This window comes from Symphalangus syndactylus, chromosome 4, assembly GCF_028878055.3.
Source record: "Symphalangus syndactylus isolate Jambi chromosome 4, NHGRI_mSymSyn1-v2.1_pri, whole genome shotgun sequence".
NCBI classification, from domain to species: Eukaryota; Metazoa; Chordata; class Mammalia; order Primates; family Hylobatidae; genus Symphalangus; species Symphalangus syndactylus.
The window spans coordinates 87,254,984-87,282,983 of record NC_072426.2 but is presented as its reverse complement, the minus strand read 5'-3'; the positions used below and the strand labels follow the sequence as shown (position 1 = coordinate 87,282,983).

General features: G+C 58.0%; 2 protein-coding genes across 7 annotated transcripts in view; both read left to right on the top strand.

Annotated features, from left to right (window-relative positions):
- The first annotated feature begins 721 nt into the window (after positions 1–721).
- Positions 722–11,908, top strand: OPN4 (opsin 4). Of its 2 annotated transcripts, XM_055275476.2 has the most exons (11): positions 722–1,103; positions 2,319–2,464; positions 3,363–3,395; positions 4,200–4,333; positions 4,652–4,855; positions 5,466–5,637; positions 6,064–6,228; positions 7,450–7,557; positions 8,422–8,602; positions 9,787–9,930; positions 11,825–11,908. In XM_055275476.2, the coding sequence occupies exons 1-11, from the start codon at positions 960–962 to the stop codon at positions 11,861–11,863; spliced, it is 1,470 nt and encodes a 489-aa protein (XP_055131451.1). In that variant the 5' UTR covers positions 722–959; the 3' UTR covers positions 11,864–11,908. The 2 variants fall into 2 exon arrangements, with proteins under 2 accessions (XP_055131451.1, XP_055131452.1); XM_055275477.2 differs by lacking the exon at positions 3,363–3,395.
- An 871-nt stretch (positions 11,909–12,779) lies between these two features.
- The window catches only part of LDB3 (LIM domain binding 3), a 72,422-nt gene continuing 57,201 nt past the window's right edge, over positions 12,780–28,000 (top strand). For 2 of the 5 annotated variants that reach the window (XM_055275469.2, XM_055275471.2), the window contains exons 1-5: positions 12,780–12,960; positions 14,782–14,897; positions 25,477–25,628; positions 26,193–26,268; positions 27,563–27,930. In XM_055275469.2, the coding sequence (XP_055131444.2) occupies positions 12,795–12,960; positions 14,782–14,897; positions 25,477–25,628; positions 26,193–26,268; positions 27,563–27,930 (878 nt within the window). In that variant the 5' untranslated portion in view covers positions 12,780–12,794. Of the gene's footprint in view, positions 12,961–14,781; positions 14,898–25,476; positions 25,629–26,192; positions 26,269–27,067; positions 27,931–28,000 lie in introns of those variants that run through there. The other 3 variants (XM_055275468.2, XM_055275472.2, XM_055275467.2) reach the window with 2 other exon arrangements.

Sequence of the window (28,000 nt, the reverse complement as noted above, 5' to 3'; positions counted from 1 at the left end):
GCCACCATCATCCAGAAATCTCCCTTGAAACACATACACACTCACACACATACACATTCACGACATCATCCCAGAAGTCTCCTTTGAAACACACACTTTCACACACTCACACACATACACATTCACGACATCATCCCAGAAGTCTCCTTTGAAACACATACACACTCACACACACACTCACACACACATTCACGCCACCATCATCCAGAAATCTCCCTTGAAACACATACACACTCACACACATACATTCCCACCACCATTCCAGAAATCTCCCTTGAAACACACACACTCATGCACCCTCACACACACTCACACACACATGCACACATTCATGCCACCATCCCAGAAATCTCCCTTGAAACACATACACACTCACATACACATTCACGCCATCGTCTCAGAAGTCTCCTTTGAAACACACACTTTCACACACTCACACACACACACTCACACACACATTCACGCCACCATCATCCAGAAATCTCCCTTGAAACACACACACTCACACACACATTCATGCCACCATCATCCCAGAAGTCTCCCTTGAAACACACACACACACACACACACACATACTCACACATACACATTCACGCCACCATCATCAGACCTTTGTAGATAGACACCCAGGGACCTTGGTCCGAGTGAGCTGGAGGCATGGAGCGACTGAGCATGTGCAGCTCCCGCACCTCTATATAAAGATGGGGACGGACTCTGTGGCTGTGAGTCACCGTAATTGCGACACTCACTCCTTTGCGCTTCACCAGACACAGAGCAACTGCCAGCCCCAAGAGCAGCTCCAGGCTGGATCTGCACCGGACACAGGAGAAAGCAGCGGGCAGGCTGAGCAGGGGTGCTGAGGATGGAGGAAAGTTGGGAGGCTGAGCACAGCTGAAGTCCTGAGCTCCCTGTGCCCTTGACTTCTCTGTGGGCTCAAGCAAGGACCATCCCAACTCAGGATGAACCCTCCTTCGGGGCCAAGAGTCCCGCCGAGCCCAACCCAGGAGCCCAGCTGCATGGCCACCCCAGCCCCACCCAGTCAGTGGGACAGCTCCCAGAGCAGCATCTCCAGCCTGGGCCAGCTTCCATCCACCAGTCCCACGGTAAGCCTGGGCGAGCATGTGCATGCACAGAGCCTTCCCTGACCCCTTCCTGGTCCCCTCATGGCCACACACAGGGGCTTTGACAGGGAGATAGAAAAGGTCTGAACTCTGTTGTGGGGCCTTGAGCCATTACTGGACCCCTCTGAGCCCACCTCCGATAAACAGGCCGATAGAGGAGGGTGCAGGCAATGGAAAACATTCAAAGAACAGAAAGGCCAGCCCTGAGGACAAGGGGCTGGAATGGCCAGACCTGTCTTTGGTTGCACTCATTCCTTTCAGAGGTTGCTTGGATGCCCCATGGAGCCCTCCAGGGAGGAGGGCACACTCTGGGCCTCTGGATCTGCCAAGCCCACAGTGAAGCCTTGGGTGCCTTCTGCCGCCTCCATCATCCTAGCCCAGGCCCAGGGCCATATTCCATCAACACCACTGCTACCTGGGGAGGGCTGAGGGCACCCTCAGGACCTGGGGATGCTGGCCCAGGTGCTGGACAGGATGGGAAGGCTCCGGTAGCTATAGGGGCCACTGGGGCAGGACAGAGACCAAGCCACCCTCTCTTCCCCAGAAAGGGGTTAGGGTGGGAGGAGTCTTTAAATCCCTTTGTCCTGACCTGATATGGTTATGACCTCCCTTCAGTGACCCTGGGAGGCCTAAGCTTTCTTTCTAAAGGGAATTCCCTTCATTTTCATGCCAGGCATCAAGGTCAGCTGTACCCAGTTATGCTATGGGGTAATGCAGCTTCTCCTCTAAGGCTCAGTAGTGAACGGGACTCTCGAGAGGGGCTCCACCCGACTCACCACCCCAGCATCTAGAGGCCTCAAACACTGTCTTGGGCCCTTGGGCTGGAGTCTATACTGCAGGCAGGGATGCACCCAGGACTTGGCTCTGTCTTCTCCCTAAGGAAAGATAGGGTGACCCAGGCCATGTCCCTGCTTGCCAGGCACATGTCTGTCTGTCCTACCAGCCTCCAGCAGGTTGTCTGAGCCCACTCCTAGAAGGCCCCTGTGCCATGTTCTAGGAGCTTGGGCTAGACTTTAGAAAGGACCTGCACTTCCATTATGCTTTTGGCCACTTGCGAGCTGTGTGTGCAACTGGCTTTGCCACTCTGAGCCTCAGTTTTCCCACCTGCCCTGTTGAGAATCCTAACTCTTCCTTCTCAGGACTATTTGAAGGTGACAAGGGATAATGTGATTCCCTCGTTTCTCTGTCTTTCTGCAGGCAGCTGGGACTCGGGCTGCTGCCTGGGTCCCCTTCCCCACGGTGGATGTTCCAGACCATGCCCACTATACCCTGGGCACAGTGATCTTGCTGGTGGGACTCACGGGGATGCTGGGCAACCTGACGGTCATCTATACCTTCTGCAGGTGCCTGGTTGGTGGTGCTGGGCCCAGGGCACTGAGGGTGGCAGCCATGCAGACAGGGAAGAACATGCAAGCAGGAATGTTGGCTCTTGCTCTGGCCAGGGCACTGTTGAGGCTAGGCAGAGAGAGCAGGGCCATGCCTTCGACGATCTCAGGCCCAGACCTTCCTCAAGGTCATGGAAAGGGCCAAAAATGGTCTAGGGAGACTTGCCTGACTGGCACTAATTGAGACCCAGGTGCATCCTCTGTGGAGGGTGTGTGTGCCCAGAGTATGTGGGTCTGTAACCATTCTGTCCTGCTCTCAGTGCACCTCTGCCATCACCTGCCGCAGAGAGCATCCTCCCCCTGCCTTGAAGAGCAGCTCTAGGCCAGGCGCGGTGGCTCCCGCCTGTAATCCCAGCACTTTGGGAGGCCCAGGCGAGCAGATCACCTGAGATCAGGAGTTCAAGACCAGCCTGGCCAATGTGGTGAAACCCCATCTCTACTAAAAATACAAAAATTAGCCAGGTGTGGTGGTGTGCGCCTATAATCCAAGCTGCTCAGGAGGGTGAGGCAGGAGAATCACCTAAACCTGGGAGGCGGAGGTTGCAGTGAACCGAGATCATGCCACTGCACTCTAGCCTGGGCAACAGAACAAGACTCCATCTCAAAAAAAAAAAAAAAAAAAAAAAAGAGCAGCCCTGGGGACCAGGATCCTCAAGTCCCTCAAACACCCCTGACACCCACCCCCAGTGTCCCTCTCCATCTGCCCCCCTTCCTGGCTCAGTGGCTGAGACAGGCAGGTGGAGAAGGGAACCCAGGCTGCAGGGCCACACAGCCCCCTGGCTCTCCCGCCTGCCAGCTGAAGGACTGGGCACCTCATTTCTCCTCCTTGAGCTCACTTTTCTTTCCTGCAAAACAGAGCTGTGCTTCTTGGAGTCACTGTGATGATGCAGTAAGTCCACGGATGTGCGTTGCCCCACAAATGAGCCACTTACTGAGTGCTGTGCACTGGAGCAAGTCACTTCCTGAGTGGGAGCATCTTGTCTGGAAAATGGGGATAATGACGCCTCCCTCAGAGTAGATGCAAAGGTGGATGATGACAGGAGCTGAGGCTGGTGAAAGTGCCTGGCCCAGCCATGGTGCACAGCCATCAGCTCCTCTGCCCTTTGCCATCCCCAAGGGTGAGGACTACAGAGACAGTGTGCAGGGCAGGGCCCAGGTGGGACGTGACACTGGAGGGAGGGTGGGAGGGGGACCCAAGGAGGAGGGAGGTGTGAGAAGCCATGGGAAAGCACAGTCAGGGCATGCAGGAGGAGGAGCCCGGGGAGAAACCTCTAGGGAGAACTTGGCCTGGAGGGACTCAAGGAAACCAGTGAATTGGTCAAGGAGATGGTGTGAGTCGTGCAGAGGAATTTAGAGGGCGAGACGAGGAAACGGACATGACCTAAGAACCGGCCTGTGCTGGGCCACGTCTCAGGTTTTGGAGAGAAACTGCCACCTGCTTCACTCTGAGGGAGCCGTCTTGGGGTCCTCACTCAGCAGACACTGCTGGGTTCAACAGCTGCTTGGCTGGTCCCTGCCAGACAGTGGGATAGCTCTGTGGCCCGGCAGCTCGTGCCTGTTTGCTTGCCCATGTGCGTGTGCATGTGTGAGTGTGTGGCACGTGTGTGCACATGCATCCTTGAGGGGTGTGGGAAGCTCTCCATAGCTCTGGAGGTGTCAGGAAGCACCTCCTAACAGGTTCTGATCCTCCCAGGAGCAGAGGCCTCCGGACACCTGCCAACATGTTCATTATCAACCTCGCAGTCAGCGACTTCCTCATGTCCTTCACCCAGGCCCCTGTCTTCTTCACCAGTAGCCTCTATAAGCAGTGGCTCTTTGGGGAGACAGGTAGATGCTGGAGCTCCCTTTTGCTGGAGGGAGGAGGAGGGTTTTGACCTGGGGATGCCCTCAATGGAGGGTGGCCCAAAGGAGGTGATTTGCTGCTCCTGGGCAGAGAGTGGGTAGCTGCCCTCAGTCCTGTGAGTAAGCAAGAAGGGAAGATGCAGTGTTGGTCCTAAGGCCTCTGCCAGCCTTGGCCACATGTGGCAGGTGGAGGGGGTGGAGTGTGCTCAGTCCTGCCCTTCCTGTGAGGTGAGGGCCAGAGCAGAGTCTACTCCGTCCCCAGACCCTCCTCCCCAGGACTCAGAGCAGGGGCTGTGCCCACAGGCTGCGAGTTCTATGCCTTCTGTGGAGCTCTGTTTGGCATTTCCTCCATGATCACCCTGACGGCCATCGCCCTGGACCGCTACCTGGTAATCACACGCCCGCTGGCCACCATTGGTGTGGCGTCCAAGAGGCGTGCAGCATTTGTCCTGCTGGGCGTTTGGCTCTATGCCCTGGCCTGGAGTCTGCCACCCTTCTTTGGTTGGAGTAAGTGGGCTGCTGGAACTGGAAGGGGGGCAGATGGGCTGGGAGGGGCACATTCAAGGGGAAGTAGGTGGACTTGGGTCAGTCAGCTGGCGGGGGCAGGGGTGCCCAAGAGCTACCTGAGCCTCAGGTCAGATGGACATTCAGGGGATGTGACTGGCAGCAAGGGAAACTGACACTGCTCCATCAGGGGCCAAAGGATCTCCTGGGCAACTGATCCCAAAACACAAAGGCTTTCTGGGTGGGGCAAAGTGACAGGTACTTCTGCTGCTGTGTCAGACTAGGCAGGGGGCTAGAGTGTGAGGCCTCTGAAGGTGGAAGGGTGGAGAGCAAGGTAGTAGCCCTCCTGGGGCAAGACCAGGCCTCTGGCTGAAGCCCTGGCAAGCACAACCTTGAAGTTATGGTGAGCTTTCTGCTCAAATCTAGCAGGAATGGGAGGCAGTGGGCTTTGCAGGCCATCCCAGTTCTCTCCAGCTTCCTCACTGCACGGGACAGGGCCAGGTCAGGGCCAGGGCTGTGTATGGGGACCCGAATGCCACATACAAAGCTCCTGCCAGATAAGGAGTCCTGGTCAGTGCCGCCCCGAAGGCTGAGCACCTGCCCTGGCTCCCAGGCGCCTACGTGCCCGAGGGGTTGCTGACATCCTGCTCCTGGGACTACATGAGCTTCACGCCGGCCGTGCGTGCCTACACCATGCTTCTCTGCTGCTTCGTGTTCTTCCTCCCTCTGCTTATCATCATCTACTGCTACATCTTCATCTTCAGGGCCATCCGGGAGACAGGACGGTAAGAGCTGAGCATGGAGCAGGGCTACAGGAGGGGGACCGGCCCCTCGGCCAGGCAGCCCCTGCCCCACCACTCACACCTGCACTAGCCTACCAGAGCATGCCCAAGGGGTGAAGGCAGGCTGAGCAAGTGCTTATGGGGCAGCGGTGTCTAGGGGAGCCTCAGGAGACAAGGGCTTCCGGGGCGGGCTTTTCGGCATGGCTGAGGGAGCAGAGAAGGCACACAGAATCAAGAGGGAGTGGGGGGCAGCTGACACCTCATGTCACAGAAAACTTTCTGGAAGTCAGGGCTGCCTGCACTGGAAGGAATGACACTCTCCCGAGTGCCCCACAAGGATAGTCCAGGAAGGCTCCCCAACAGCAGCCGTGACCCTGGTGCTCACTGCCACCCGACTAGGGTCAGACCTGGACGATGCATCCTTCCTAGGGCTCTCCAGACCTTCGGGGCCTGCAAGGGCAATGGCGAGTCCCTGTGGCAGCGGCAGCGGCTGCAGAGCGAGTGCAAGATGGCCAAGATCATGCTGCTGGTCATCCTCCTCTTCGTGCTCTCCTGGGCTCCCTATTCCACTGTGGCCCTGGTGGCCTTTGCTGGGTAAGCAGTGGCTAAAGGGTTGGGGAAGAGGCTGAAGGGGTGGGGGCAGGAGCAAGTAGCTTGGGCAGCTTCTCCTTCCCAGCCCAACCCCAGCCAGCCATCTTCACAGCCTAAGACCAGCTTCACAGCTTATTCTCTCCCTGGGTAAAGTGCCCAGGCCCGGGGTGGGTAGGGGGCCACCTAGTTCCTGGAAGCACCAGGGCACATGCAGAGGAGCTCTGGGCCCCACAAAGCTTTGGGCAGACAGCCTGCCAGCCCCCTTTGGAACACACAGTTCCTCTTGAGGTCTCCTCCCTCTCTGCCTGGGCTGTGGTCACATGACCAGAGGTGCTGCCCATCTCCAGGAATGGGTCGCTGAGAGCTGTCGTTCTAGCCCTTTGTGGCTAGAGTCTGGGGATTGTGACATCTGCAGCAGTACAGATGCAGGCTCAACTTCAGAAGTGTTTTTGAGAAGTGAGGGCTATTAAACCCTGGAAGTGTTTAGATAGGAGACCTTCTTGTGGAGGAATGGCCTGGTCCCCCCAGGGCCCTACTGTGGGGTTTCTCTACAATAGCCAGGGCAAGAGTGGGCATCATGGTTGGGGTGGGGTGTGAGAAGAGCTAGGCAGAGGGTCTGAGGGCCAGAGTCACTGGGGGGAAGTGGAGTATCGCCAGCAGCACAGGCTCCAAGGAACAGTGGACCTGGGAACCTCCACCCCAAATTTGGCACATCTTCCTTCCAGAGCCACACGCTCAACAACCCACTGCTCCCTCCTACTCACTCAGATCAGAATTCTCCTGGCATAGGCCAGGCATGGTGGCTCACACCTGTAATCCCAGCACTTTGGGAGGCCAAGGCAAGTGGATTACCTGAGGTCAGGAGTTCGAGATTAGCCTGGCCAAAATGGTGAAACCCCGTCTCTACTAAAAACACAAAAATTAGCCAGGTGTGGTGACGGGCGCCTGTAATCCCAGCTACTCTGGAGGCTGAGGCAGAAGAATTGCTTGAACTCAGGAAGCAGAGGTTGCAGTGAGCTGAGATCACGCCACTGCAACTCCAGCCTGGGCGACAGAGCAAAAATAAAAAAATTATCCTGGCACTGCCAATTCCTTCCTATGGGGCTGACTTAGCTGTGCTGGTTTGGGCCGGATTAGGATTTGGGCTTTGGCAGGGCCTGGCCCAGAAGAGAAGGTGCATCAGGAGGGCCAGCTAACTTGGGGACCACACCTTCTCTGTCCTAGGTACGCACACGTCCTGACACCCTACATGAGCTCGGTGCCAGCCGTCATCGCCAAGGCCTCTGCAATCCACAACCCCATCATTTACGCCATCACCCACCCCAAGTACAGGTGTGGCTCTTTTCCAGAACCCCACACCTTGGCCTCCAAGGGCCTGGCCTGCAGATGGGGGCAGAGGCCACTACGTTTCCTGTCTCTTGTATGTGTGTTGGATGGGGGCCACCAGCAGCTGGGAGTGGCCAGTAACACAGAGTGGGGTCTGGGGTTGGTGTGCCTCCCTCCCCTGCCCCAGCTTCCCAGGGGTCACGGTGTGGAGGGAGGTCAGGGCTCCCTGGGCAGTGTCCAATCCTAACTATGGGACCTTCAGACCTGGGGTGTAGGGCAGCCAGGACAGCCCTGTGAATTTAAGCACCCCCCTGCCCCACCCTCCCCCATAGTGTCATCCTGAAGAGATCACAGCAGGGAGAGCTCAGCTCTGCTCCCAGGGCCTGGCAGGAGCCTGAGGTGGCTCTGGGCCAGTATGCGTGCTGATAGCAACTCGGGAAGGCCGCTTCTCCCTTAGCGCTTCCTTTTGCCTGGTGGTGTCAGTCACTCACCACCTTCCCAAGGCCAGTGGCAGGCCTGAGCCCATCCAGCACAGAGGCTGCTCCGGAGTCTCCCTGGTCTCCATTACCAGAGATGTGGCTTGAGCCAGCCACTGAGGGCTGGAACCGACATCCCCAGGCTCTCCCTGCATGCCCACCACCCAGAATCTCTCTGTCCCTCCCACCAGCCCTATGAGCCTGTCAATCTCCCCACCCAGCGTCTGTCTTTCTGTCCTCATCACCTGCCATGGTTCCCAGGGTCTGAGCCTCCCCATTTCCCCAGAGGCTCTCGGTCACAGCACGTTAGGCCTGTACCAGCCTGTGCATCCATCCCCTCCCCTGCATCTGTCTGCCCATCCCCTGGCCCTAATCAGATGTGCGGCCCCTGCAGGGTGGCCATTGCCCAGCACCTGCCCTGCCTGGGGGTGCTGCTGGGTGTATCACGCCGACACAGTCGCCCCTACCCCAGCTACCGCTCCACCCACCGTTCCACACTGATCAGCCACACCTCCAACCTCAGCTGGATCTCCGGACGGAGGCGCCAGGAGTCCCTGGGCTCAGAGAGTGAGGTGGTAAGGATGCTGGGCCCTAGCCAGCTTGTGCCTGGCCATCCCTTCCTCAGGCAGCCCTGGGGCTCTGGGGAAAACATAGGCCCTGGCAGAGCTGCCTCTGAGACTCAGGGACCCTGAGGACGCTGGCACCCTGGCAGGAAGAGCCCCTCCCAACACCCCCATGGAGTTCATAATCCTCCCTGATAGGCACGGGCACTAGGGCCAGAGAGGGGATGGTTTGGGGGTTCCCAGGAGTGGGGCCAGGATTGAACACAGGTCTTCCAACTCCAGGCCATCCTTTTCCATGCTGACACTCTCCCTAGAGCTGCAGCCTGAAGAGATCAGCACATCTGGCCCTAGATAGGGCTCCAGAGAGACAAGGCAGGAGTTAGCGTGGAGCTCCTGGCTCCTCAGCATTAAGCCCCCTCCTCCTGGGAGCCTTGAAGAGCTCATCGGATGGGCATGGGCCCCAGAGATGGGAGATGTGGCTTTGAGCCTCAGCTTACCATGTGCTCACTGTGGGAGCCTGGGCAGGTCACTTCCCCCCTCTGAGGCTCCACATCCTCCTCTGAAAGGGAAAACAGGTTTCTCAGATCAACGCTGGCCAGGTGTGCCCAGGGATGGGTGTCAGCCCTCCTTAGGGCCTGCAGCTCTGCTGCCCCTAGATGTCCCCAGGAAAGCTCCGTGCACCACCAGCTCCTGTTCCTGCCACACTTGGCCTCCTCCTTAATTCTACCTACAGAGCCCTCTATGGGCCTCAGCAAGACTGCCGACTGACCGGCCAGCGATCTCCTCCCACTGCCCGAATCCCCGGGGGTCTCAGTTGAGGGACTGAGAGAGGAGCTGTCAGGGGTCCCTCCTGTAAACCACTGTAGTGAACAACAAGGAGAAATCTAATCTGTTAATGGAGGCCTAGACCCTTGTGAAGACCACCCATCTATTCAAAAATATAAATAGCCACTTGCTTAGCAAGGTGTGCCGGTGTGCAGATGGGGAGCAAACCTGCACACACATACACATGCCCTAGCACAGGCACGCACAATTTACAGGGTTTATTTGGTGACCAGCAACCGTGCAAATGGTGTCAGGGGCCTCCCGCAATGAATACCTGTTGGGAGGATGGAGGAGGGCCTGGTGGGGTAAGAGCAGGAGCAAAGCTACGGACTGTCCCTCTCACCTCACAGTCATTCTCTCACCTCCCCCAGGGCTGGACACACATGGAGGCAGCAGCTGTGTGGGGAGCTGCCCAGCAAGTGAATGGGCAGTCCCTCTACGGTCAGGATCTGGAGGACTTGGAAGCCAAGGCACCCCCCAGACCCCAGGGGCAGGAAGCAGAGACTCCAGGGAAGGTGACTGGGCCCAGTACCTGCCAATCCATAAAGGGGTGGGGGTTAGGGGCCAGTAGCCCAGGAAAGGGAGACTTGTTCTCATGGGCAGGGGCGATGCCCTCCAGGAATTACCTGCTCCCAGCACCTCCCAGCTTTTCCTTGTCCCCCTGGGGGTCTCTGTGACTCTGAGATGCTCTGAGCAGGGCCTGCATGTGGTCTGCATGTGTGTGTGTGTGTGTGTGTATGTGTGTGTGTGTGTGTGTGTGTGATCATGCAATTCTGACTCTGCATGGTGCTGTTGGCTGTGCTGTGCCATGATAAGAGTACATGTGTGTTGATGAGGGTAGGAGGTCTGCAGCCGGCAGAGCATAGCTCGAGCATGTGTGTGGCCATGCGGCCGGCACATGCTCTGTCACTGTAACACCCAGTGACACGTGACTAAGCATGCCCCAATGTGTCTGCTTTAAGCTGTGCATGTGACTGAGTGTGGGTGGTATGTGCCTCTCTGTGTGACTGCGAGGTTGGACATACCTGGGGAGGAAGGGGCTGTAAGCTGTGGATGTGCTCACCATAAATGCCCTAAGATCAGGATGTCACCCGGAATACTTGTGGCTATTAAAAGAAGGCCAGCTGTCGGCCCAAGTGCCTATGGAAAGGAATGTCGATGGCGATTAGAGAAGGCCATATTTTGGAACACTGGAAATGTTGTGTGCACAGGCGCCCAGGCAGCCCTTTGCCCCAGCGGACAGCTCCCCATCTGCCCCTCCTGTCACACCCACACAACACCCCCAGCTCAGCTCCTGGGCTCTCTCCAGCTTCCCTAGCTTGTCCAAGGCCAAAGGCACATTCCTGCCTGCCTTCCTTCCTGAGTGCCGTGCCCCTGTGCATCCAAGAACGAAAGCCCTGGGCTGTACCTGCAGTCCAGGAGCCTCAGCCTCCCTCAGCATTCCCCACGGGGGCACCACCCCCTGTCCTGGAGTCCAGGCACTGTGCATGCCATAAACGCCAGAACAAAGGCCTGGCAGTGACCCCCAGGCTGGCCAGGCACTGATGAAAGACACAGTGCCTGTCTTGGAGGGATAGGCTGGGGTGGGGTGCTGGGCAGCCATCAACAATCACCAAACACATGTGATAAGCACTGCCATCGAGGTGTGAGCACGCAGGGTACTGAAAGCAGAGGCAAGTCCCTGAGGCTCCCCAAGAAGGTAGAGGTGAAGCAGGGATCTGCAGGCAGCAGGGGTGGGGAGTGGGGGGAGCACTGAGCTGTCCAGGATGAGGATACAGCCTGTGTGACTGTGCAAACACAGGGGCACAGGGGAGGGAGCTCAATATGTCCTGGAACAGGATGTCTCTCTGTGACCCTGGGAGCAGCGAGAGGGACCCTGGGGATTGGCAGTGGGGGCATAGGAGAAGGGAAGAGGGGCCGGATGTGGTAAGAGCAGTGAGAAGGCCCCATCAGGGACTGGCTTAGGTGTCTCCAGACCTGACCTGGGGACAGGAAGCCCTGGGAGGGGTTGGTTAGCTTTGCAGGGTGAAGATCAGAGAAGGAAGTGCTGCAGGGCAGGCAAGGAATGACCCATTTAAGGAGAGCAGGAGCGGGAGTGATGCCAGAGTCTCCACATGTGGAGGAGAGGAGAGGATTGGATGGTGGGGGTGAGGATGTGTTCAGTTGTGACCCCAGGAGTCAAGAGCCCGGGGAGCATCCCAGGAGATGCTCTGCAGGCAGCGTTAGGCGTTACTGGCTCCTACTCTGGGATGTGGACTCTGGGAAGGCCCATCCCTGACCCAGGACACAACCTGGCCCTTCCATGCAACCTCCCCCACCGCTCGGTGACCCAGTGTGTGGAGGGTCATCGGGAGACTGCCCCCAGTGAACTGCTCCTCAGCTAAACAGATGTGTGCTGTTTGTTTGCAGACCAAGGGGCTGATCCCCAGCCAGGACCCCAGGATGTAGGACGCCCACTGGCTCTCCCTTTCTTCTGGGACACATCCAGCCCCCCCACGTCTCCCTCATATACACAGACCCAGGATTACGCTGTGAGCCTGCAGGCTTTGGAAGTGGCCCTGTCACCCGTGCTGCACGGGATTCGCAGCCCCAGCCCCATGTCCCCTCTCCACACCTCAAAACTCCTGCCCCACAACGTCCTCCACACCCACTTTCCAGCTCAGCAGCCGCACCCCAGGCTCAGCCTGAGGGGTGTGTGCCCAGGCCCTCCCACTTCCCCAGTCGTCTGCCTCTCCTCAAATGCTGTGTGCTGCAATTGTCCAGGCGATGACAATGGTGATGGCTCCAGAGAACACACCAGCTATTTATGAGCCTCTGCCCCCAGGCTGGGCCTGTCACTGGCATAGGAAGGCCAGCCCGGCATCTCCCACTGCCAACAGCTGAAGCCGAGCACAGACCTCCCTTTGCACACTGGAACAGTTACTCACCTGTGGCTTCTTCCCCCAGCGTACCGTTCCACTGTGGCCCACATTCTTGTGCACACGGGCATTTGCAGGCACGCTCTCGCGTAGTTACCTATCTAAATGGACACCAAACACATGCATGCACACTCTGCATCTGTGATTCGTTTCACGTAGTGGTCTAAGCTCCTCCCAGGGCTGTGTGGATCTGACAGGGTACAGGAAAATAAAAAGCGGAGACAGTGTCTTCAGACAAATATGGTCTCTACCTGTTGGTGCTGCTATGGGAGAGAGAACCAGGGCCTGGCCTCTGATGCCTCCAGCAACTTCGCTTCCTCTCCTCCCTCTGTCCCCACTCTTGGGACTGTCACTCTGAGGCCCACCTCAAACTGCAAGGAGTACAGCAGAGAAGGGACAAAGGCCAGGCTGGCCTCCATCCCCACTCACTCCCCAGTGAGCCATTGAGCTCCGCCCAGACCATGAGTACCAGCTGCTCTCCGACTGGCTTCACGTCTCCCGAGGGAGGCAGATGGAGGGAGGCCGGCCTTCGCCTTTTAGAGCACTCTCCTGCCACCCCTCCCTTTCCCCAGAGGCAAGCTTCATCAGGCAGGAGCCAGAGGCCAGAGAGAGAGCGTGCAGCTCCAGGTACAGCCTCCCCCAGCTCCCTGGCCCTGGGGGTGGGCGCCTTCCTTCTCCCACACTGGTTATGCCCTGCTGCTGAGTCCTCCCCAGCCTGGCAGGATGGACAGACACCCCTAGGAAAGGGAATAAGGCTGGAGTTAGGGATGAATGACATGGGGCTTTGCAGAGAGGGACAGGGAGTGGTAAGGGGAAGGGACGCTGGCCATGGACTGCTGGCCTCCTGGACTGGGCTGCGTGATATAGGGTGAAGGAGGTGATTAAGCGGGGGAAAGAACACAGGTCTTTTCCTGGCTTCTTCCGCTTGATAGTTTTGTGACTTTGGGCAAGTGACAAAACAACCCCACAATATTGGTGATCCTACCTTGTACCTTGCACGTGCCAGGCCCCAGGAGTGAGGCTGGAAGCTGAGAAATGACACACTCAGGCCTCTACTGACTCCTCAGGGTCCAAGCCAGAGCCCTCCAAGAGGGCCAGCAAGCAGCCAACCCAGTTGCCTCCCCTGAGCCTCAGTTTCTCCAACCAAGGAGCCAGGGTGGGCCTCGATCTATCTCCAGACCACATAGGGGCCTGAGGTCTTTCTTGGGGAAGGGGTTGGCCCAAAGACCACACTGGCAGAAGTCCCAAGGTGCTGAGGCCCCCATCCAGAACACGCTGTCTCTGGGGTACAGGCTGAACATGCCACACGTGCTTCCCCCTCCCTGCCCCTCCTGGCCCTGTGTCTAGCAGCAGAGCAAATGGCGTCTCCTCCCTTCTCCCTGCCCCCTGCCATTCCTGCACAAAGGGCACGGGGCCTGGCGTGTGGCACTGGCAGCTGGAGCTTTCCATGCTGCCGTCAAGTTTTCCAGAGCACAAATAAGACAGGAGAGCCAGGAATAACCGGCTGGGCCCCCAGAGGGTCTGGAGGGGATGGGCCTGCCTCAGACCTGCTTTCAGACCCTATGCCGAGGGGTGCAGGCAGAGGGCCAGCTGCCCAGGACCAGGGCTTTGGGAGGATTCTGTGGCCATTGGGAGCCCATTATCTGGCATGCATCCTGTAGGAATCAGCCCAGGCTCCAGTGTGACCTGGGTCCACTCCTTGTGTGACCTTGGAGAAGTCATTTAACCTCCCTGAGCTTTGTCTCCTGCGAGCCCAGGTGGCAGCTCCTCAGGATCCCAGGGAGTGAAGGGCCCATACTGAGGTTGGCTATGCCCGGAGCTGCTGCTATGATGATCGCTTTTATGGCTGGACAACCCTGGGCCAGTCACAGACCAGCTAGAGGCTCAGCTCAAGCCAAGGCACTTCCAGGGCCCCACACTGGATAAAGCACAACCCCAGAATCCTGGGCAGGCACCACACGGCAGCAAATCCCCTGCCCAAGGGAGCTCAGCCCCTGGTCTTCTGAGCAAGAGGATGGGTACCACTGGGCAGGAAGAGCGAGTGTCTACGCTCTCCAGAGGACACAGGAGCAAGGAGACCAGAGCATTCTCACCAACCTGGCCAGTCCCCCTTCCTCCCCCCTGGGGGGTGCTGGGTGCCGGACACCCCTCCCCAGGGGCTATATTAGCCGTGTGAGTCACGGTGGACCGGCTGGGAGGCCGCGGGCGGGCGGGCACAGTGTAGGGTTACAGTCCATTTATGGGCGCAGCCGAGGGCAGATATCAGTGTCGATGGCATTCGCTCCCAGCTATTCTTAGGAGCCTCTCAAGAGCTCCACACAGCCTGGCTGGGCAGCAAGGGACAGAGCAGGCAAGGCTGGGGGGCAGGGGCAGGGGCAGAGGTGTGGACCGGGCAGGCGGAGTGCCTGAGTGCCCTCTCACTCAACCCTCTCTACCCTTTGTCTGCAGAGGCGGCCGCTGACAGCACCAGCATGTCTTACAGTGTGACCCTGACTGGGCCCGGGCCCTGGGGCTTCCGTCTGCAGGGGGGCAAGGACTTCAACATGCCCCTCACTATCTCCCGGGTGAGTGCACCCTGCCACAGCCTGGCACCCGACGGGGTGGGCACGCTTGGAGGAGGGCGTGTGTGTCCGTATGTCTGTCTGTCCTTTCTGAGCCTCTCAGAAAGCAGAGCATGCCCCATCCGCTGGGACTGGCCTGGTCCTCTGGTCTCAGCCACAGCTGTTTGCTCACCGGAGCCCGCCGGCCTGTTATGCATGTGAGACATCAAGAGCAGGTGGTAGGTGTTTTTAGCAGAGAAGAAAATGCTGAGTTTTCAGGCAGTCAGGCAAGCAGGTAGGCAGGTAGCTGGACAGAGAGTACAGTGCCTTCCTGATCCCTTTACTGTTAGAGTGGGCTCAGGGTGCCCCCAAGCCTTGAGCATCTCCCTAGATGTGGGCAGCTGCTTTGGGAAGGGAGCATTCCCAGCATGGAGAGGGCAGGTGATGGGCAGTTGGATAGATGGACAGACAGACGGTTGACCTTGGCTGCCCAGCTGTCAGAGTGTGGGACTGGGCTGGACTGAGTACTGGGCACCCGCTCCATCCCAAACTTGAGACATCAAGACCCCGGCTCATGGAGCTGGACACTCCTCCCCATTCACCGTGGCTGCTTTTTCTGTCTCACATTTTGTTCCCCACAAGCGCTGGGGCCTGGTGAGATGGCCCCCTGTCCTGCAGTGTCTGTGATGGGGAGCAGCATGGCCTGATGCAGATGACACAGAACATCAGGGGTTGTCTGAGTAACTCTACTGCCTGGCTGGAGACAGCAACACCAGAGAGGCAGAAAGTTAGCCATGCTACCGAGGAAGCACTCCAGGAGCAGGGACTGATGGGGGAACAGCCCCTAGACCGTAGTAGGCACTCCGTCAGTATCTGCCAAACAAAGACACTCCCCAGCAAGGCACTGGTAGACCCAGGGCTGAAGGTCACAAGGTTCAGGGTGAACTGTGAGGCATACAGGGCAAGGACAACCCTGCCTGGTGGCTGAGCCCCTGGCCATGCTGTTCTGGGCACAAGGCACAAGGGGGAGGCCCCCAGGCTGTCACTGGAGGGTGGTGGGTAGACAGGGGTATCTGGGCTATTGCCTACCGGGGGAACAAGGGGACAGTTTCTTCTCTGGGGCCTTAGGGACTTGCCTTGGGCCTGGGGGCTGGAGGAAGGGGTTGGAGGGGAAGCACTGAAGTGGGCAAGGCCTGAAGGGGCTTGGCAGAGGGGCCAGGGAGCCTGGACAGCGGGTCAGGAGCCAACACCCCCACTGGAGGAGGAGTCTCTGTTTTTGTTCCATGGGTACTTGGGGCGACCCCAGAAGTAGAAGCCCCATCCAGGGATGCCGTGAGAGGCTTATAATAACCATAGAGGCCACATGCTTCCAGAGGGGGTGCTGGCCTGGCTCTGGCGCAGGGAACAGGCCCTGCCCTCCATCCTTCAGTTGGAGATGTGGCTTATTCTAACCCGGAGACTCCACCCCTCCAGATCTACTGCCCTGGAGACCACAGGGTCCTGGACACCCACAGCCTTGCACACTTTGCATGAGGTGGCGATCTGTGGGCATGTGAGCCCCAGTGGATTTCCCACTGCTCTTTCCCACAGCTCCCCACCCCCATGCTTGCAGGACTCCTTCCTGTATAAGGTGGAGCCTCTGTGTGCTCTCTCATGGGCCCTGTGGCCTCCCCTGCCTGGGACTGAGCCCACATCTCCCCCAGCTCCACCATCTCGAGGCCTCCTGCTGGTGCTCCCTGCCCTAACCCTACGGGTGAAAATTGGCCACTGGGCTCAGTGGCACTCAGGATAGCCAATGACCTCACCCAGGGTCTATGTGCCACCTGGCCCTGGCCAGCCAGGGGCTTAAATGGCAGCCCAGAAGCCTTAAGCTAGATAGCAGGAGGAATGTCCTTACTCCGGGGAGGGGGTATGCAGGGATGTGCTGGATCCAATGACTGGGGGGATTTTTAAAAATAGAACCCGAAGCTCAGGCAGGGCATTGGGGGATGGGCATGATATGGCCTCTCGGCTTCCTTTAGGGGCATACCCCAAATCACCTAAGCCGTGGAGCAGGCTGGACTGGGTACTGGAGCCTTCCCCAGGGCTTGGAGCCTCCTGAGAAATTTTGGTGGTAGGCTGCTGATAGCCTGGGCTTGTGTCCTGGTTCAGTGCCGCTGGCAGGGCAGGCCTTGTGGACACAGCCCTGCCATCCCACCAGGGCTGTAGGATTTACTGCCGGGGCTCGCAGGGCCCTTCTGCACCAGGGACATCCCCCTACCGGGGAGGCACAGCCAGAGCTCTCTGGAGAAACCCCACTCCCACCCCAGCCAGGACCTGAGCCTGTGCCATAGGGTACCAGAGGCAAGAGTGTGTGACCCTGTGGGGTGGGCAGGCAGGCGAGGCTGGGATCATTACCTCGCTTCAGAGCCTGGCAAACTGAGGCTCGAGTTTGCTCACAGGACAGGGATGGCCATGGGTGGATCTCCTGTATCCTGTCACCCCTAACTCCCATGCTGGCCTGCTCATCCCTCTAACTGGGACTAATAGAGAGGCACTGGGGAGGGCCTGTCCCCTCTCAGCTGCAGGTGTGTGCTGCAGCTCCTCCTGGAAGGACACAGGCCACCTGCAGTCTGGGTGATGGCTCCCAGGGGCTCATGGCAGCAACCTTGGGGCAGCAGCAGCCCCTCAAGGCCTCCCTTCAGAGGGTCTCCGCTTGCGGACCCACAGAGAAGGGGGTTCAAGAGGGAGACTGGGAAAGGAGGGTGGTGGGGAAATGCCTTTATTTATCCTGGACAGGTGTGGCTGGGCCTGCAACATGAGCTGCCCTTTCACCCCACCCCAGCCAGTTCTCCAGGAAGTAGGGAAGGGGGAGCAGCCCAGAGAGGGAGCAGCTCCAAAGGCCTCTGTCCTGGCAGCTGGCCAGAGGCTGGGGCCATGGTCTGGGGTCTCACCTCTTCATGCCTCTCATGCCCCCGCCTTGGGGAAGAGGAGTATGCTTTGTTAGGCTCTGCTGCTCTCAGCTGTGTCATCTCAGAAGTCTGTTTACCTGCTCAGCCTCAGTTTTTCTCACCCTTAAAATGGGGATAGCGGGCCGGGCGCGGTGCCTCATGCCTGTAATCCCAGCACTTTGGGAGGCTGAGGGGGCAGACCACTTGAGGTCAGGAGTTTGAGACCAGCCTGGCCAACATGGTGAAACCCTGTCTCCACTAAAAAATACAAAAATTAGCCAGGTGTGGTGGCGCATGCCTGTGATCCCAGCTACTCAGGAGGCTGAGGCAGGAGAATAGCTTGAACCCAGGAGGCAGAGGCTGCAGTGAGCTGAGATCGCACCACTGCACTCCAGTCTGGGGGGACAGAATGAGACTCCATCTTAAAAATAAATAAATAAATAAATAAACAAATAAAATGATGCCTTCCACACCTGTGAGAGCTCTTTCTAACAGGCATTTGTGAAAACTCTCCACCTGTTGTCTACCGGGACTGGTTGTGAGACTGGTGGAGTCGGGGGCTGAGCCTGGGCTCGGGAGGGGCCTGCCTGTCTACTAGAAGCCCTCTGTTCCTAGGGCCTCAGCCACCCCGCCTGCAGGCTCACCTGGAGCACCAGCTCAGAGGCCTCTTCTCTATGGATTTCGGTTCCAGTATTTATCAGACTCTCCCAGCTGTGGTGGGAACATGCTGAGGACAGGGTCTCTGGGGAGAGGAAGGGGGACAGGCTGAGACTATTCTGGGGTAGCTGTGCCGGTAATTCCTGGAATTTCGGGGCCACTGGAGCACGCAGTGCTGTTTCTTGGGCAGCTCTTAGCAGTGCTGACAGGCCATGCTGTTTATAGCTGCACTGAAGGTCAGGCAAGCCTCCGAGGGCTTCTGTGGGGCTGGCAGGGGCCTCCCCGCAACATCCATCTATCAACAAGGGAAGATAAGCGGCCAGAGGCTCAGAGGCTCACAGCTGGGGAATGCATTCTTAGAGGTCCCCAAGGCCAGGTCCTCCCTGCTGCTCAGAACTGCATCTAACTCTGTTAGTCATCCAAAAGGAGAGCACATGAGGCTGGTTGGGTCCTGGGGAATGAGTTGGACCCTTGGAGGCCCCCAGGCCAGGACACGTGCAAGGGCAGGTGCATGAGCAGCCCCAGGGCTCCAGGGCTATAGGTATTGTGGGGTAGCCAGTGTCAGGACTGCAGGGCTATCTGAGAAAGGCTGGGCCAGGCTCTGCTGGGGGCTAGCTCCCCAATTCCCTGAGTCTCCTTACCTTTCTACATGGTCCCCTCTCATCCAGAGGCTGCCCCTGACTGCAAAGACCCTCCCCCACACCGAGCCCTCCCACCCCCAAACACAGCTTTGGCACCCCTTTGGGACCAGACTCCACCTCTGCCCAGGAACCATCCTTGGACACAAGAATGGGCCTTGCTGGGGGCCCTTGAGAGCCAGTGCCCATGAGGGCATTTTACTGGCCACACCCAAGACCCAAGTGGAACTGTGGACCTGGACAGGAGGAGGAGAGGCAGGAGAGACTCAAGAGACACTTGAGGAAAGCCAGGGGAGGTGTGGTCAGCTAGAGAGGGGGCAGTGACCCGTGGCTTTGGACACAGAAGGTCACTGATATGCGTGGAATAGTGGGGCCAAAGGCAGACAGCTGTGTGTGAGCAGGTGGGAGGCAGTGGCAGTGGGGGCGGGATGTATGGGTCACTTTTTGGAGGAGTCTGGAGGTACAGAAAGGAGACATGACAGGAGCCAGTTGGAGCCACCCAGGCAGGCAGGGAGAGGCTTTTTGAGCATTGAGGAGACTCCAGCTTATTTATCGGCCAGGGTGGGGTTGGGGAGTGGGACCATGGGGAGACAGAAGGTTCCAGTGAGAGGGTGAGCACGAGCAAAACCCCGGGGGAGGCCAGATGGGAAGGCAGCAGAGCAGGACAAGACAGTAATTTAATCATACAATGAAAATGCACTTTGTCCCACCTGCCCCAACCCAGGCAGGCAGCCTGGGAGTGTGGGGATGGAGAGCTGCTGAAACTTGCACCCTTCCTACTTATCTGCCACCTGCCCCAGCCTCCACCCACCACATCTACACTGGCAGATCTAGAAGAGGAGGAAGGCAGGGGCCTGCCTGGTTTGAACACCGGGAGTGAATGATGGCCAGAAACGTCTGCAGAGCCCAGCTGCTCTCTCTGCTGCCAGGGAACTGGGGAAATAGGAGTCGACGGCATGGGTGCATCTGAAGCCTCACTGGCGCCTTCTTTCCCTGGGCCCTGGACAGAACTTTCCTCCCCTCCCCCCAACACCCAGGCCCCTCTAGGGACAGCAGGCTGGCTCAGAACTGGTCAGTCAGGGCTGGCTCCTCAAGCTCCACCCTCTGCCAGCTGTGGATCTTGTTTCCTGTGGAGCCCGGGGATGCAGCCAGCCAGCCTCGCACCTTCTGGGGGTAGCAGATGGGGTCAGCACTGTGCCTCCTGGATTTGGAGTTTTCCTGAAACTCTCTCAGCTCTGCACCCTCCTTACATAATTCCCTGTTTAATGACATAATCCTCACAACAATCCGAGAAAGGCACTGTCATTCTCTTGACACTGGAGGGCTTGGAGGCTGGCACCAAAGCCAGGGGCCCAGCCCATACTGGCACCTGTGCTACTCCTTTGCTGCCTCCCTGCCCCCAGCCCCCAGCACTCACAAGTGGCTCTGGCACCAGCTCTCCCTGGGCTGCCCTTGGAGGTGCCCTAAGACCTTGGACCAGCAAGGCAGAAGGGCTCCTGGGGGCAGGGGGCTGATCTTGGCCTCCACATGCCTGCAGCCTTTCTTAGGGGCTTTGGAGACAGGAGCTCGGTGCCCCACCCTGAGGCCATTCTAGGCTGCGCCCAGGGTTGGGTTTCCAGGGTTTAGTGGGGCCCATTGGCGGGAGAAGACCGAAATGTGAAGTGGGAATGAAACTCTCATTCAAGGGAGGCATTTAAATGCTCAAAGGCAGATAGAAAGATTAAAAAGAAAAAACCACAGCTCCAAGGATTTGGGTGCTTTGGGCTCTTTCTGAAATACAGAAAGGAAAGAGGAGGATGGAGTCAGACAAGAGAGACGTGGAAGCATCGTGCCCGGAATGCACTCTCCGTGATCCCTGGGCTCTGGGCAAGGTTCTGAGGGTGCCCCCCTCCAACCCACCCAGGCAGGCTGCTCCTGAGGTGGGGTAAAGGCATCCGATGGCTCCTGGTCATCCATAGGGTCCCTGCCTCCATCCTGCGTGGAGCACCTCACTAGAGGAGGATATCAGCACCCCCAGCCCCCACCCTGAGGGATGTTGGACCCTACTCAGGGCAGCCAAAGGCCAGGCCAGCTGAGCCCTGACAAGCAGACACAGCTGCAGGGGAGAGGCACTGGGCAGGGGATCCAGCTCAGCCACTTCCCTCTGGTCAGAGGCTTGGCTACTGACCAGACCCCAGGAGGCTGAGCTCTCCCTTGGGAGCAAGCATACCCCTGGCCCATACCTGAGGATGAGGGAGAGCCAGGCAGGTCCAGGTGAGGGGAAGCGAGGAGATCTGGCAAGGAGGGCTGGTGCCAGCTGACCCATGCCTGTGGGAGAAAGATGTCTCTGAGGCGGCTCCAGAGGGATGACAGTCCGATAGCCCTGCAGAGGGCCCCTCTGATCTGGCCCCGGCCTCTCTTGAATATCATTCTGGTGCCCTTGCTCATGCCGTCATCATGATCTTCTGGACACAACTCCCATCTTTCCTGTCAGCATCTCCTCTGTGACCGAGGTCACGGCTCTTCTGCGTGGGGTCTGCAATGACCCAGCCCTGCAGGGGGCCGACCCCTTCTCTGTAGGTGGGCACTTGGGAGTGCCCTGCCATGAGACAGCCTTGCTGTGGGGGTGTCCTGCTGTGGGGGAGCCCCATGGGCAGTTCACTAGGACAGAACAGACATTGCAAAATTCGCCCTGGAAAGAAGTATGCTGGTGCCTGCAACTTTCTTTGAAATGCCCGGCAAATGAGATGGATTGATGGATGTGGAGGGATGGAGTGTGATAAAGCAAAGCGAGTGAAATGTTGTGGCAGAGCCATGGTGGTGGGTGTTCAGGTGTGCACTTTAGAATGTTTTCTACTTTCTCTGCCTAGAAATCTGTCAAAATGTCTATAATAAAATGTTGGGGATCACATAAAGGAGTAGGGAAAGTTGATTTTCTGTAGGACAGTCCTGGCTGGGCAGTTCAACTTGCCCCCAGGAGTCCCCTCTCAGTCTAGAAAACTCTTGCTTTCCTTCGCTGATGTTGGTTTTTACCCTTTGTTCACCTCTACATTCAATGCAGCAACACACTCCTGTCATTAATAGAGGCTATGGCAATGAGTTTGGGGGTAAGGGCTATGTGTATTTTGAGAAATCTCAAGGAGCTCTAAGATGCCCCTGCAGAGCCTGGAGGGCAGGCTGGACTTTGCAAAGCAGATGCTGTGGCTTCCTGGCAGTCCAGGCGCCTCTGTTTCTGTATTGTCCTTTCCTGTCTCTGCAGATTCCAGGGCAGGGGAAGGGTCGCTGTGGGCACAAGGTGGCCAGTATTTTAAGAGGGGACCACAGGCTGGGTGTGGTGGCTCATGTCTGTAATCCCAGCACTTTGGGAGGCTGAGGCAGGCGAATCACTTGAGGTCAGGAGTTGAAGACCAGCCTGGCCAACATGGTAAAACCCCATTTCTACTAAAAATACAAAAATTAGCCGGGCATGGTGGCATGCGTTTGTGGTCCCAGCTATTGGGGAGACTGAGGCAGAAGAATCGCTTGAACCCGGGAGGCAGAGGTTGCAGTGAGCCAAGATCACGCCATTGCACTCCAGCCTGGGCAACAGAGCAAGACCCTGTCTCAAAAAAAAAGAAAAAAAAAAGAGGGCACCATAGCCCCTAGGGCTGAAATGGCAGGTTCACAGCAATTGGAGAGGACTGTCCTGGTCTTGCTGTTATCACCCACGTGGTGTAGGGCAGTGTTTCTGTGACCCGTAATGTGGTCATGCAGAAACAACTCAGTTCCTGGGCTGCATCTGCAGAGCCCATCTGGGAATGGGCTGGACATTGGTGACTGGTGACTGCAGGGCATCCTGGTTTGGAAGGGGCTTCCCTGTGAGGGGACTGGCAGGAGCTTCCACCCATGTCTGTAAGCCCAGGGCCTGGCCAGAGGCCCACCCAGGCTTGGCACCTGGGGCAAGGGACTATCCCCAGAGCCTCTCTGGGCTCCTTCTAGGATGGTTCTCAGGCCTTGGCCTGAATCTAGCTTCTGCCAACATTAGGAGCTGGCTTGGTTCTTGGGTTATAGCCAGGAAGGTGACTGGGATGTGCCCAAAGAAGCCCAGAGGACTGGCTGGTGGGCATGTTTGGGAGGCAAAGCCAAGGAACACTTCCAACCACAGCTTGTGGGGGGTGGGGTCCAGAGCCTCCTCTTTCCTGTGATGTCCCTGAAGGCCAGGCCTGCATGGCACTCCTCATGATGTCGTGGGGGTTGGGGACCTCCAACATGGTGTAATGGGAGTCAGGTCATAAAGCCATTCTATGTGATATTAGCAGGGGCCAGCCCATTCCATGTGATGTCACAAGGGGTACAGCCAGAGTCTCTGGCATTCCATGAGGTATCTTTAGGGGTGGGGCTGCTAATGTCACTAGGGGCCAGCCATCAAGCCACTTTAGGTGACATCATTAGAACCTCGAGAATTTTGCATCTCATGTGATATTACTGTGGGCAGGGCTGCCATAGCATTCAGTGTGCTATTACTGGAGGCCGGGGGTGTAGAATTTGGCATCGTGGATGATGTCCCCGAGAGTGCAGTCAGAGCCATGATGACATCTCAAGTAATGTCCCAGGAGGTGTGGCCTTCCTGAGATCCCATGGGGAATTCCCAGGATGGAGTTGAAGTGACATTCTGTGTGGTTACACTGGAGATGGGGCCTCCAGACTGTAATATTCTGTAGTGTTATCCGGGCTCAGGGTTTAGGAAATGGCCCCCACACCTGCACCCTGCCTTCTGGAGATATGATATCAACTACAGAACCCTAAGCTCTGCCCCATTTCCCAGCTGAGTTTGCTCACCCAGGCAGGGTTGTCAGCTACCTCACTCTCTCCACATCTGCCAGGTAGCACAAAGCACCTGGCACTAAGATGTTTTTGAGTGGGTGCATTTATTCTGCCCTTCAGCCTGGCAGTGTCTCTAGGATGCTGCTGTGTCTTAGCTGCTGCGTCTCCCTTTTCTCCTGGAGTCTGAAAAGTGCTCCATAGCTTTGCAGGGTGCAGGGGTTATAAGAGGCTAACCAAGGTTACAAATAGCCTGCAGTTTTTTGTTTGTTTGTTTGTTTGTTTTTAGACAGAGTCTCGCTCTGTCGCCCAGGCTGGAGTGCAGTGGCATCATCTGAGCTCACTGCAACCTCAGCCTCCTGGGTTCAATCAAGCATTCAAGTGATTCTCCTGCTTCAGCCTCCCGAGTAGCTGGGACTACAGGCACACGCCACTATGTCCAGCTAATTTTTTTGTGATTTTGGTGCAGACGGGGTTTCACCATGTTAGCCAGGCTGACCTCAGGTGATCTGCCTGCCTCAGCCTCCCAAAGTGCTGGGATTACAGGCATGAGCCACCATACCTGGCCGCCTTTTTTTTTTTTTTTTTTTAAAGACCGAGTCTCGCTCTGTCACCCAGGCTGGAGTGCAGTGGCACAATCTCGGCTCACAGCAACCTCCGCCTCCTGGGTTCAAGCAGTTCTCCTGCCTCAGCCTCCCAAGTAGCTGGGACTACAGGCACCCACCACCACACATGGCTAATTTTTGTATTTTTAGTAGAGATAGGGTTTCACCATATTGGCCAGGCTGGTCTCGAACTCCTGACCTTGTGATCCACCCACCTCGGCCTCCAAAGTGCTGGGATTACAGGCGTGAGCCACCACACCCAGCAGACGCCTGCAAATTTTTAAGAGACAGGGTCTCCCTCTGTCACCCATGCTGGAGTTCAGTGGTGAGCGATCATAGCTCATTGTAACCTCAAACTCCTAGGCTGGAGTGACCCTCTCACCTGCCTCCTGAGTAACTAGAACTATAGCCACGCGCCACCACACCCTGCGAAATATTTTTATTTTTGTAGAAACAGGGTCTGGGCTCTGTTGCCCGGGCTGGCCTCAAACTCCTGGCCTCAAGCAATTCTCCTTCCTCAGCCTCCCAAAGTGCTGGGATTATAGGCATGAGCCGCCATGTCCAGTAGCCTCCAAACCTTAATGGCTCAGAACAACAAAAGTTTCTCATTCATGCAGTATCCAATACAGTGCTCCTTGATCATTTCTCCTCCTCTCCATGCCCTGCATTCAGTCAGTCAAAAAGCAGAGAGTGTGCAGAATCACAAGGATGGTTGCTAGAGGCAGACCTGGAAGGAGCATACATTGCTTCCACCCTCATTCAATTGGCCAGAGCTAGTCCCAAGGCTGCAGTCAGACACAAAGCTCTAAGCAATGTGGTAGTCATGTGCCAGAAAGAGGAACTAGGCTTGGTTAGCAGCTGGCACTGGCCGTAGCGAATGAAAAACAAAATGACGGCTTCTGCTGAATACTCCTGGGTGACTCTTCCCCAAGGACTGGCCCTTCCTCAGGACCACCTTCCTTATGCTCACCCCCCACCTCCGCTATCCAATCAGATCACACCAGGCAGCAAGGCAGCCGAGTCCCAGCTCAGCCAGGGTGACCTCGTGGTGGCCATTGACGGCGTCAACACAGACACCATGACCCACCTGGAAGCCCAGAACAAGATCAAGTCTGCCAGCTACAACTTGAGCCTCACCCTGCAGAAGTAGGTGGCAGCTCTCCAGAGCAGGGGGCGGAGGCTTGGGTGTGGGCATGGGGCAGGGGCCAAAAGAGGGATTGTCCCATAGCAATTGAGTGGGCCCAGCCCTGGGCTACAAAACTGTGCAGGAAGATAAGGACAGCCCTGGGCCAGAGGAATGACCAGGCCCAAGTCACTGTCAAGCACCTAGAGGCAGACATTACTGCCTCACTTTACAGCTAAGGCTGAGAGGGTGGTCCTGGTGCTGCCCGTACGTGGGCCATTGGTCCTGGAAGGCAGGTCTTCCCTGCTTCCACTTTGCCCAGGCAGCTCCCAGTGACATAGCAGGGGCCCATGGATGCTGACCAAAATGCCCAGGGGCCATGACTTCTCCATCCTCGTAGGGCCCAGGGCCTTCTTGGGGGAGATCCAGCCCATGGGGTGGACAGTGGATCTTGGGCCCTCTGACTCAGCTATCTCTGAGAGCTGATTCCGGCTCTCTCTTGCTCTCTCCTTACCAGCCCTGCCCAAGCAGGAGCTTCTGGCCCCAGGGGCAACTTCCTCACCTGGTCTCATTTCTGGTTTCTACAGATCGAAGCGTCCCATTCCCATCTCCACGACAGCACCTCCAGTCCAGACCCCTCTGCCGGTGATTCCCCACCAGAAGGTAGGTGCTGACTGTGGTGGCGGGGTACACTCAGCCCCGGTTCTTGGAGTGCTGGCCTTTGGCTGGCCCAACTGGGATGAGGCCGTGGGATCGGCCGTGGGATCAGCCCTGGGATCAGCCCTGCTCCATCCCTGCCCCTGCTGCGGCTGACCTTGGGGAAGTGAGGCAGCCCCTCGGGAGAGACTTTCAAGCCCCTCTTGAACACTGAATGTGGGAATGAATGCCTGCCTGGGTGCAAGCCACCTCCGCTATGCCTCGTGGCTGGGCTGATAGGAAGCCAGCTTGGGCAGCAGTGTTCCCAGGAGAGGGGTCACCCTCCCGGCCAGGCAGGGGACGAGCGTCCAGGCTCTGACCTTCATTTGCCAAGGGGGCCGCAGCTGGGTGACTGCGGCTGAGGCCCAGCTTGAGGAGGACCTCCAGGTGTGGAGGGGCCTGCTGGCCTCAGGCTTTCCCCTACCCAGATCTCTCCCTCTCGTTTCCACTTCCCCACCTGCCCCTCCCAAGTGCCTGCCCCTGTAGCCCTTAGACGTGCTGGCAATGGCAGGCACGGGGGAGAAGGGAGGCCAAGCCCTGGCTCCAGACCTCACCACTGCCTGGGCCCTTCCCAAGGCCCCGCCAAGCAGCTCAACCCCCGAGGGGCCCCTGCTCAACTTCTCCCCCTATGTGAGCTGATAGTGACCCCACCTGTCCAGTGGGGCAGATTTGGCAGGGGAGCAGGGAGAGGGGAGAAAAAGAGGCTGACAGGGGTGGGGTAGGTCACAGACTGGGGAAGTGGGTGGAGGGCTGCTTGGGAGATGCTTGCAGAGGTAGACTGAGGGGACCAAATGTCAGCTACCCACTTCCTCAGCTTCTCTCCTCACCTCACCACCACCTGCCCACAGCCAGCCCAGGAGCCCCATCTCACTGGCAGTGTGCGGTCAGTGGAACAGGAGGCTGGGCTGTGCCCACTGGGTACCCACTCTCAGGGGCAGGGGGAACAGACACAGAACAGGCCATCCCCTGACCCCTACACCCACTTCCTTGGCCCCTGGGGGCGGGAAGCTTGGCTTGGCTTCCGTGCAGGGCTTGGCAGTCTGCCCAGCTGGATGCCAGCCTCAGGCCAGGCCAGGAGCCATGTGCCTGCCTGCTCCTCTGCCAGCGTCCTCCCCTCCAGGTGCTGCGCCCAGGCACTCTGGGCTTCAGGCTGCTGGGCTCGCACTAACACATCTGTTTCAGGTCCACGCAGGAGCGCTGGGACGCGTGTGGCCTCTAACCGCTCTCTTCTCTCTCCCCTGCATGGCCTACCATGTGCCAGGACCCCGCTCTGGACACGAACGGCAGCCTGGTGGCACCCAGCCCCAGCCCTGAGGCGAGGGCCAGCCCAGGCACCCCAGGCACCCCGGAGCTCAGGCCCACCTTTAGCCCTGCCTTCTCCCGGCCCTCCGCCTTCTCCTCACTCGCCGAGGCCTCTGACCCTGGCCCTCTGCGGGCCAGCCTGAGGGCCAAGACCAGCCCAGAGGGGGCCCGGGACCTACTCGGCCCGAAAGCCCTGCCGGGCTCAAGCCAGCCGAGGCAATATAACAACCCCATTGGCCTGTACTCGGCAGAGACCCTGAGGGAGATGGCTCAGATGTACCAGATGAGCCTCCGAGGGAAGGCCTCGGGTGTCGGACTCCCAGGAGGGTAGGTAACGGACATACAGCTCTCCACAGGTGGCCTGGGCCACCTGGGTCCTCGGTGCTCGGCAGAGACC

What these genes read in the sequence shown, in the direction of transcription:
- OPN4 (XM_055275476.2), top strand. Translation starts at nt 960, where the DNA reads ATGAACCCTCCTTCGGGGCCAAGAGTCCCGCCGAGCCCAACCCAGGAG. An exon ending in TTCCATCCACCAGTCCCACG is followed by an intron (nt 1,104 to 2,318) that starts GTAAGCCTGGGC and finishes GTCTTTCTGCAG; the next exon opens with GCAGCTGGGACTCGGGCTGC. An exon ending in GCCACCCTTCTTTGGTTGGA is followed by an intron (nt 4,856 to 5,465) that starts GTAAGTGGGCTG and finishes CCTGGCTCCCAG; the next exon opens with GCGCCTACGTGCCCGAGGGG.